We start from the raw sequence: 11,446 nt of genomic DNA on the forward strand, positions 1-11,446 counted from the left end.
CAACTCGAACCAGCATCTGAAAAATGATCTGGAGTGAGAATAAATTAAGAACATTCATTCGCTTCTATTTTAGAAGCCTAATGTATGCCTAAGAGTCTGAATAAGACTTTGCATTACATTTGTTTCAGGATCGTTAAGCAGTATCAGAATAACTAAAGTTAAGACCACTTTATTCTTCATACAAAGTGATGAGGTGTCTTTAAGATACTAAAAAAAAAAAAATTATATTCCACTACTACAAAAGTCACTATTCACGTCGGTCAACGCGACTGTTCATCGCGTTGACCGACGTGAATAGTACCATATTGAATATATTCGTCATTTCTAAAATGTCACAAAAAATACATAAATTGCGTCGGTTCTTACTCCGTCACTAATTACCCAACCGACGGTAAAAGTCAAAAAATTAAAAAAAATCGTTCATTATTAGCGTCGTTTTAAAAGCCTCACTTATGCTTTATGTGGCCTTTTAAAACCGACGGTAAAGATATTGTGAGTGTGACAAAACGACGCTAATCCTCCTATTTTTCACTTACCCCCAAACAGATGACACTTATTTCATTTCATTCGATCAGCTCTCTTTTTCCCTCTCTTTTTCCCTCTCTTTTTCTCTGAACAGCGATCTCTTTCCCTCTCTTTCTCTCTTGCTTCCTCCTCAACCTAAACCCTAATTTCTCTCTCTGCTCCATTTGACTTCACCCACCGAACAACCCACTTTTCCACCCCTTCATCACTAATCCCTATCAGGTAATGTATCTTTATTTTTCATCTCTTTATATGTTTTGATTAGAAATTTTGGTAATGTATTGTTCATTATATCTCCGGCGAGTCTCTCTCGAGTGTAAATTTTCACTTCTTCATTAGACCTACAGTCTCTCCAATTCTTCTTCTTCAATTCAAGTAAGATTATTCAATTTACAATGTAACCCTATTTACTTCGCTCTAGTTTCTACTTTGCAATTCGTTGTACAAAAGTTTTTTGTTTACAATGTGTTTGATTATTTGTCTAAGAGAAACTAGTCACTAAATGGCCTTTGATTAATATCTATCATGAATTTCTATGTTTTTTTTTCATTTCCTTATTTGCTTTTCACATTGTATAAAAATAAGATCTTCCCTTCGCCCATCCAACAGATCTTGTATCTAGCTCCACCCTTATGTGAATGAGGTGTCAGGCCCTTACCCTTTCCTTTATGATCTTGTAACATTATATCCTCAACATTACTGTTGCCCTATTAATTCTCAAAAAAAGAAAAAACCAAAAAAAGGAATGTAGACAAAGAAAATTTACTATTAATTAGCATCTAGAACATTGTGAGGGCTTACCACATTGTAAGACCCTCACGCGGACTGAGGAGGGCCTTACCTTTATTAAGCTTATTTTTTTCTTAAAATAAAAATCATGTCTAGTTTTATTTAATATGTTTTTTTTCTGGAATTTTTATTTTTATTCGTTTGTTCAACTGTTCATTAGAAAAGATCTATTTTCACTTTAACTAAGCAAAATGAGAAGCTTGAGATATCGATTTTCCAAAAACCCAAAGATTATCGACCAAACCCTTGAATTTGATAAGTTCACTCTTTGCCAGTGATTTAGATCACACATCTGAGTTTGTTTTGATTGCGATGCATGTACACGACTAATTATTGATGTTATTCTTTTGGTAATTCAAGATACTTGGGTTACTTACTGATTTAATTATGAATTTGAATTGGGGTGTTGCTACATTGATAAATAGAGAGGCTTATTTTCAGTAACTTACTTACTGATATAGTTTTAGATTCTTGTTAGTCAAGTCTCTGCTGCCAATATATATATATATATCAGTTCAATTGAGCAGGCTTAATTTAATAAGTTGAAATATTGTTTTTAGTCAGCCTTGTTATCAAGAACAGCACTATGATCAACTTAATTAAAATCATCTCGTTAATATAGCTGGCCCAAAATTACAGATTTATCAAGAGACCAAGCCATTATCCTATTGTGATCGATCGAAATTAGCCTACAGGTATATATTTAATAAGATATATATCTAGATGTGATAAAGAAAAAGTGATTTAGGAAAATGTCTTAATTGCCACTAATTGAACCAAAACTACAATTCATTGTTCAAAAGAAAAAAAGAATTGTAGTCATTTCAATTTTTCCATTGACTTGTTATTGAATTAATTTTATTGAAATGCACTTTTCTTTCTTTCCAACATGATTTAGCATTTACAGAGAAGCTGGAGCGTGTTATAATTCCTGTGGCCGTTGATTCTACTCAGCAGGAGGCTTTATCAGTTTTGAAGAAACTGAAGGTGTGCTTAACTTTTATTGTCTTCTAGTTTTCCATCCATTAAGAGTTCGTGTATACTTATGCATTTTTTTTTCTGTTGTGTAATGCCTAAACAATTTAAAGAATTTAAGCCACCAGAACTGTTTGATATAACTTAAACTATGAAGTCTGGACACTAGAGGGATAAATTTATGAGTTTAATTTGGATATTCCTGTTATAGGTAGTCGGTTGATTGGAAATATAGTTTCTTAGAACTTCGAAATATTTCATAACTATAGGGATTTCCATACATTTGGTTTGTTAAATTTTCAAATTTTCTACTTTCGATAACTTGAGCTTTTATCTTTGAAATTTTAAATGTATGATTCTCGACTAAACTTTTAGTTTTTATCTTTTATAAGATATGTCTATGTGGACTTGAACCCACCACTCAAACACACTCACCCACCCAACCACTTGAGCGATGATTCTTTTGAATAAACTTGGTGACGTAGTAATTGTGAAATGTTGAGAGATATCTGACATTTCCAATTAATCTACTGAAGTCTATGGCGAGAATATTACTATTCATTCCCGAGAATGAATCAAATTCAAATTTATATGTTTTTTTGAACAACAAATTTATATATTGTGGAGCCAATATTACTGCAGTTTCTCTTACAAATATTGTTTCTTTATATTTTTATATAAATTGAGAAATAAATAGTAAAGTGTTGTTTCTAGATTCTAGCCATGTTAGGTAGTTGGTAATGTATGGTAGAAGTTCAAATCTCCTAAACAAGATAGTTAAAGCAGACAAAAGTTAGGTTTGTTGACATCATAGAATCACCTCTCAGTTAAGAAAAATGTCTTAAGGTATTAGGGAAAATATCATTTTATTATTATGGAATGTATTTTCCTTGTGTACATAGAGTAAGTGGGTTGGCATAATTAGTTCTATATGTTTATACTTCATCTTCATGTGAGCTGAAATTGGAAAACAAGTAGATTGATTCATATTGAAGTGAAACGAACAATTGTATTCTATCCGAGTAACATTCTTGTCTAGTATGATATATATATTGTATGTACACACTTTTGTTTTTGTATTCACATCACTACTTTTATTCACAATGCAGCTTTTCAATTGTGGTAGTATCTTTTGAAGAAATTGCTTGAACGCTAGCTTGGAATTGGTAAGCTACTCAAACTTTATTTCTTTATATTTTATAAATCCTAGAAGAGTTTGAATATCCTAGATATTCATCCATAGTGAAGTAAGTTCTGGAATTGCATGACTGCGGTCGGATGGGTGGTAATATTTGTACTGTTAATTATAGTTTTGTTTGTTTGTATTATTGTGGATGTTTTAATAGATTAGTTGCATGTTTAAAATTTTCGGGAACGTCCGAATTATAGATGTTATGCTGTCGAAATTTCTAGGATTAGTATTTTATTAAATTAATTAGGTTAAGTTGATATAGAATTATTTTATTGTATTAACTAGAGAACTAAGCCGCGCTTCGCGCGGTCTTGTAATTTGTTTTATGGAGTACAATGTGGTTATTATGTTATGAAGATTATTCAGAGTTTCATGACGGTTGTTAATCCTGCAAGTTTTTTGAAAAATCATGTAAACATGAATAACTACTCTTCTCTATTTAGTTTGTATTTTAATTATATATACTTTTAATATGTTGATTAATATTTTTTGATCTTTTATTTTACAGTTCAAGTTAGACGCTCCCTATAGTAACGAGGAGATCAATGCCGTACGGGATGAGTTTGCCGAATTTGTGAAGCCATTGATTATAGATTAAGTACTTAAGGTTACTACACTTTTGATATAATACATGAGTAACAAGTTTTATGATTATTGTTATCTTTCGCATATATTATTAGTTTATATTTAGTTTACGATATACATGGAATTTAAGTTTTAGAATCGATTTTATTAACAATTTTGGTATTGTGTGATTAGTTAATAGAATCGATTACTAATTTAATATAAGTTTTAAAAATGTTATTTTAATTTTTTTTGTATTATGTATTTACTATTATATAGAGTTATTCTAAAATTTGATAATGCAGGTGGGGAAAATTGCATGAAAAGTTTGCAATTTTCCCTTACTTATATTTGTGCTTCATTTTATAAGTGACGCAATAAGTAAAAAAAAAAAAGTTTTTTCGTAATAGATATGACATTTTTAAACCGACGGAATAAGTTTTTTGTGATAGTTTTAAAATGTCATGACACATTTAGCGTCATTTTTTAACCGACGCTTAAAATAAAATAGAAAAGTAATTTTTTAGCGTCGGTTTTCAAATGACGAAAATTGTATTTTGCGTCTTTTTAAAAACGACGCAAATAAAACACTATTTACGTCTACGGATTACACGTCGGTTCTGTAGACCGACGCAAAATCTTTATATGTCACTTATAAAACGACGAAAATACCCCTTTTTGTAGTAGTGTTCATACATATTTTGTTAAGATGAATTGACCATCTGGAAATATAGTTAACCAATTAGATTCTAATGTACTTCACTGGTTGTATTGATTCACGTAAATCAATATTTTATTACGTCCTTAAGATTACCAGTAAGTTATATTGTAGAGAATCTTGATTGTTATTTCCACTATAGAAGTCACATTCATTTATTGTTTTGAGGATACATCTCGTATGATGTATTATAGAGTTTCATAGTAGGCCTAGAGTTCAGAATTACAGTTTCATTAGGCCATTAAGAAAATTTTGCGATAAATTCAGCTACAATATTTATGGCTAATAACTCTAAGAGTACTGGTCGAAGCTAGCATATCGACATTAAGTATTTAGCCATAAAAAGGCGTGATAAGTGGTCATTAATCACGCAAACTGAATTGGGTGATCGCATAGATCCTTGACTAAAGGCATGCCGCAACACAAATTCAAGGATCCTAAAGTAAATATGGGATTCAGTTAACCCATATGCAGTTTTTTTATTTGTACAACCAAAAATTATTTAATGAAACTCTAATTTCGATATTTTCTCATATTTATGTGCACCTTAATTTCATCTGAGAAAATTATCATAAGAGGACCTGAATAAACATAAGGTTTAGGGTTTATTCACTTAAGTACATTGCCACATTAAGTACATTGTTATATAATAAATATATTGTAATACATGGAAGATAATACTCGATTCATAATGAGGACATGTCGCTATGATTCGTATGTTTATTATATAATGAGGAACGTTGGGTTTGAATATTTTAGTTTAAATGCTGACCAAGTGGGAGAATATTAGAATATTTTATTTATGGAAATTATTTTCTAATTAAGGAAATGATTTTCTATTTAAGGAAATAAATAAATGATTGATTTTCTGATAAATGAATATTTTATATTCATTGAATCTGGACAGAATCAATTACGTAATATTCTATATATGGTCAGATTTCTATATTCATTACCTGATTTGATTTCCTGAATTAATTGTCAAAATATTCTGACAATTAATGTGGCACGTATATCGATGGAGTATCTCACCTATAAATATAGGGTCTCGGTCCCCGAGCTCCTCACTCATTCTGTTCATAACAGCAAATTCCATCTAAAGAGAGTTGAGAGAGCGAGGAAGCCCGATTACCCATGGTAGTCAATTTCCTTTGCAGATCAAAGCTTATGTGGGTTTGAAGCTCAAGATTCAATGGCTGGAGGTATTTCGATCCTTATTCATAGTGTATATATGTTTGATTAATTCCGCACTTAATACTTAAACATATACATTTCAGTTTATATATATAAATATCTAACAAAGGTTTCAATTAAAGCGTACACCATGAACTTACCATTAATTAAGCTTATACCAGATGCATGCATGCATTGTTAGATTTCACCATGCATCTTTAACAACCAAATTAATCTTTGAAATTTAGCTCGATCGGAAACCCCACCCAAATCTTTAAAGGAACATCGTACAATAAATATTTTTATATGATTCTATGTGTATGTATACATTGTAGTTATATTACATATGTACGCTTTATCTATTTTTTTTAAAGAAAATATTTGTATGTCACTATCATAAAATTATTATATATATATTTTGTATTGCACGTATATATATATATTTGAGTAACCATAAAAACCTAACTCACACAATTAAAGTGATCAGTGAATTGTGAGCCTAATTGTGTGTATTAATTTAACTTAATTAGGTACCAAACCTTTTCATTTAGCTCGATCACCAAATTAATTAATTATAAACAAAATATTAGATATAATTAATAATAATATTAATATAATTTGTTGGCATGGGTTGGGTTGGGTCAAGTCAAAATCATGGGGTTGGTGTCATGGACAGACCAAACTCTACTCGATTTGGTTAAGTGATTTAGTTAGAACACATCCTTTCGAAGCAACCCTAGCTATTAATATTACTTTCATTATATAATTAATTATTAGTTTTTAGTTTGATGAGTAAAGTCAAGCAATCGTATAATTAAATCAATTTTTATAATTTCTTCACACATATCGACATATATATATAATTATTATTTACTATATTTTTGACCAAAAAAATATAAATCGCTTATATTATGGTTAGTCGGCATTTGAAAAATATTAATCATTGCTTATAGGAATTAATTAGTAAATTGTTAATATTACTTAATTAGTATAAATATGTAAAGTCATTTTACAAATGAGAATCAATTAAGTTTGGCACAGTGACTCGATGAGTGCAACTCGATCGAGTCTACTTTTTTATGATATTTTTCTAATATTGTATCTATTTAGACTATTTATAAATTTTTAAAAAATTTCGAATAGTTTACCGTACTGAAAATAAAATTTAAACAATTATTTACCACGCTTATAAAAGAAATAATCGCGCGTGTAACAAAATATGTAAATATTATTTTTGGTATATTGTAAATTATACTTAGAATTTTTTAAAAATTTATAAATAATACTAAATAGCTACAATGTTATGAAGATCCAAAAAATAGGCCTAATAGCACTGACTCTGTAATGCTATAAAGGACGACATGAAAATTTTGATGACTGAGAAGGCCCAAGACTAAGCTGCGACTTCAGCTTGTCAGAGGTGAGCTGCAACAAGGTAGAAGAAGCCATGGAACGTCCTCAATGGAAGCGAGATAAGTCGTGCTAAATTCGAGAGAAGATGCAGCTCTATTTTCTGTTATGCAGTTTGCCTTTTTGGATCTGAGTATAAAAAGACTTATAATAATTTTTGGGTTTTGTTGAATGAAATATGTATGGGTTGTTTAGGAGATTTGTCCTGTTTTGAAAAAGACTCTGCACTATCACAAAAAAAAAAAAATAGACTAAAAATCTCTTTTAAATGTCGTAATAGAACACCATTTTTAAGAGTTCACTATAGACTTACTCGATTATTTATGTACGTGAATGAATTGTCAATCATGTGCATATAAAGTGAGTAAAGAATATTGATAATATATATTCAAAATTTTAATTAATTATAAACCTTTTGGGACAACACATATACATGTGTCAATAATAATGTCCAATTAATTAAATCTATATAAATGACCAAATATCAATCTCATTTCAGAATTCCCTTGTGTGTGTGTGTGTGAAATTGTACGTATAGTGAAAATGTATATAATTAGGAGATGTCACGCAACATGGCTTATTAATTATTTTACCACTCAAAATTAAAGACTACGTGCACATAATAAAAATATAACAAATATTATTAACGTACGTACCTACTCAATAATCACTATGTATATATACTTAGTAATTAATTCACACATATTACTAATCATCACAAATACATATATCATAATCTTTTGCTTTGTTTATTACCTTTTCTGTTGTGTACTCTTGTAGTACAGATTGTTTTTACTTGCATTTTTAAATATTCCTATAACTAATGTGTAGTCTTTAAAATTCTCAAAATAATTAAAGAAATAAAAAATTTTGCACTATATATGTGATTCTTTAGTTTAATAAAATATATATATAGGGTTTATACATTTTTCTTTTTCTTTAAAAAAAATAATAAAAAAGAGAACAAAATTGATATGACCAATTACAGAGGAAGAACTTGATTCCATAATTTTATAGATAGAGAAAGAGAAACAGAGAGAGAGAGAGAGGGTATGGTGTGGGGTCTAAAGCTAGAAAGACCATATTAATTAATTAATTAAAGATATATGGATAAATAGAGACTTGAGTTGAGAGATGAAAATGAATAGTTTTGTGGTTTGAGTGAAAGAGTATCTTTCTTGGGAATATCAATTTGTGTGTAGGAGTAGGACCCAATTATTACACTACACAATTGCATATTAAGATGATAATTGTGATGATGATTTTCATTATTATTTATATAAATTTTATAAAGAAATGAAGTGTATGTTAAAGTGACATGAAAAGGTGTTGGATCACACTCAGTCACACACACACATATATATAGAGTTAGTTAATTAGGTGGAACTGTTAGGCTGGCTGAGATAAGAAGAACTATACTCAAATTAAAACTCACTACTTGGACCATCTACCTAATAAATCTATATTATATACATACTTCTTTCTTTTGTCATTTAATGCAACTGACTCTTCTATTTTTTTAAAAAAAAAAATAAGAAAAAAATTAAGAAAAAGGAAAGAAGCTAATCCACATGAGGAGGTGAGATGAGAGATACACACTTTTAGTTGGGTTATATGCTCTGCCAAAATCTAGCCATTCCCCAATTTGCATAGTTGTGTTGTGTGTACTGTATTTATTTTAGTGTCCCACATCGATTCACCACTCCAAAAAGTACCCTACAATATAAATAATATAAATATCACTCACATTCACTTTTCTTGAATGAAAGACATAAGAGAAATGTTCAAATTATTATTAGCGCATGATATTTTATCACTATTTATGTAAAGTCACTACTTATAAAAATTGGATCAAAAGTACTATTAGTGCCTAGTATTCCATCACTATTGATATAAATTCTATATAATTTTAAAAAATAATTTTTAGCAAATATATTGCTAATTAATTATAAGACTTCACCTATATAAAAGTGAATCCACATTAGTCCTCAATAATAATACTCTTACTATTAAAACATTATTATTGAAGAATTTAAGGTACCAGGCGCATTCTAAATAGTCAACAGTAATATAAAAAAAATAGTCAACAGTAAAATGTATAGACTCAATATTAATTTATACGCAATATATCACTCCCTTAGCATTTTTTTACACTAGCCACCTACCTACTCAAAGTATATATAGATGTACATATTTAAAATTCAACCATTTTCATCATACTTACGATATAATTAATCGAAAAAGAAAAATTCATATAAACAAAACTTAGTATATATATTGAATTCATCAAATTGATATAAAATAATAATAATTCACAAAATATATAGATTTTTATTTGGAGTAATATTTAGTATTAACTAGTAATGACAATGAACCAAAGCCGGAGTTGAGAAGACAATATTAGGTTGTTGAGCTGAAACAAATTGGAACTTATTCGATTCACGGTGGTTGTGGCTGTCCTCTTCCGGCGCCGGAAGGTTGAGATCCAGTAAAATTGCTTTATTATTATTATTTGGATGAAGAAACGACGATGAATTAATTGTCGTTTTAGTTGTCGTATTGGGATGTGGTCTGTGGCGTCTCATGTGGCCACCCAAGGCTTGACCCGAACTGAATTCGGATCCACATATGGAGCACTCGTGCACCTTATTACCCTTGTTAACCGACGTCGTTTTGGTGTTGAACACCAACATTTCTTGAAGACGATCATCTTCTACTATTACTTCTTCTTCTTCATCTTCTAATTCGTACAATCGATCATCATCATCGGCGGCCACCGCCGCGATTTTTTCCGGTGAGATCAGTTTAGGCTTTTTGTGACTGGCACGGTGGCCGCCCAGAGCTTGAAACGACGGAAAACTCCGATTGCATGTTTTACACTCGTAAACAAACAATAATCCTCCTGATCCTTTCATATTAGCGGTGGTGATGGTTGAATTTTTGTTGTTATGGCGGCGGCGTCGGCGGTGGTGGCCTTGAGCTAGGAGAATGAGGCAATTAGCCATATCTTGTTCTTCTTCATCTGAGGAGAATGAAGAATTATTACTAATGGTGGTTGATGAGGATGAGGATGAGGTACTGGCGGTGGCGGCGCCGGAGATTTGCCTGTGGCGTTTGGTGCGTTTGCCTTTCATCGTGAGAATATTGTTGTTATTCATTTGATCATCTAATTCCATGGTTTCAATAATCATATATAATAATAGAGAGAGAGAGAGAGAGAGAGAGAGAATGGAAATAATAGGGAAATTGAAGGATGTATATATATATATATGGTGTTGTATATGAGTATATGTATATGTGTTTGTGTGTGTATATATATAATAAGAGAAAGAAGCAAAAAGGAAGATGAAGAAGAAAGAAAGTAGTTGGAGGAGAGAGAGAGAGAGAGAGAGAGAGAGAGCGAGTTAGGGATAGGGATAGAGATAGGTATAAAAATTGAGTGTGAGTAGTGTGTGTTGAGTTGATAGAGTTTTCCAACCTTGCAAGTTTTATATATAATAATAATAATAATAATAATTATATTTATTATTATTATTTAATTTATCGTATGGTGTAGTGGTAGTAATATTTTTGTATAGTAGTAGAAATTTTTTAATTCACATTTTTTTATTTGGATTAAAGTTTCCAAACTCACTATAATCTCTTATAAGAGAATTTATATTTAATTTTTTGAGAGACTAACTTGCTGAAGCAATGCCATTCTTAATAAAATAGGAACTCTCGAAGTAGACCTATAATTAATTAACGATGAGACTTAAACTTTTATATCTGATATATATATATAATTTCCTAAACTATCTAAACTACTGAAATTAATGATTGAAAAAAAATCACCATGTGATTTTCTTATTTTTCAAACAAATAATAATAACAACAGCAATAAAAAATAAATATTTGAGAAATAAGGTCCAGTCCAGCGCTAAAAAAGGTGACAAATTAGTAATTTAATATCATGTCAAATATTTTTTTTATTAAATAAATAATATAAAAAACTATTAATTAACTACCGGTAACACTTAGATTATATGGGTATGATGTATTACGTGGTTTACTAGCTACCAACTAGGCAACAACTACTCTACTAGTTACTCCTCTATACT

The 11,446-nt window shown here is 30.1% G+C and overlaps 1 protein-coding gene and 2 long non-coding RNA genes across 3 annotated transcripts; 2 read left to right on the forward strand and 1 right to left on the reverse strand.

The window, feature by feature from the left end:
• The first annotated feature begins 405 nt into the window (after window positions 1-405).
• LOC133030363 (uncharacterized) lies at window positions 406-2,609 on the forward strand. The gene is made up of 2 exons (XR_009684202.1): window positions 406-747; window positions 1,954-2,609. It is a non-coding gene; the product is annotated as an uncharacterized LOC133030363 (long non-coding RNA).
• An 854-nt stretch (window positions 2,610-3,463) lies between these two features.
• Window positions 3,464-4,302, forward strand: LOC115699011 (uncharacterized). Its single transcript, XR_009684201.1, has 2 exons — window positions 3,464-3,892; window positions 3,990-4,302. It is a non-coding gene; the product is annotated as an uncharacterized LOC115699011 (long non-coding RNA).
• Window positions 4,303-9,601: 5,299 nt separating this feature from the next.
• LOC115701170 (zinc finger protein ZAT5) lies at window positions 9,602-10,815 on the reverse strand. Its single transcript, XM_030628882.2, has one exon. It carries the CDS (start codon window positions 10,535-10,537, stop codon window positions 9,704-9,706), a length of 834 nt encoding a protein of 277 aa, XP_030484742.1. The 5' UTR covers window positions 10,538-10,815; the 3' UTR covers window positions 9,602-9,703.
• Window positions 10,816-11,446: the final 631 nt, after the last annotated feature.

The sequence above is a fragment of the Cannabis sativa genome, chromosome 8, assembly GCF_029168945.1.
Source record: "Cannabis sativa cultivar Pink pepper isolate KNU-18-1 chromosome 8, ASM2916894v1, whole genome shotgun sequence".
Taxonomy (NCBI): Eukaryota; Viridiplantae; Streptophyta; class Magnoliopsida; order Rosales; family Cannabaceae; genus Cannabis; species Cannabis sativa.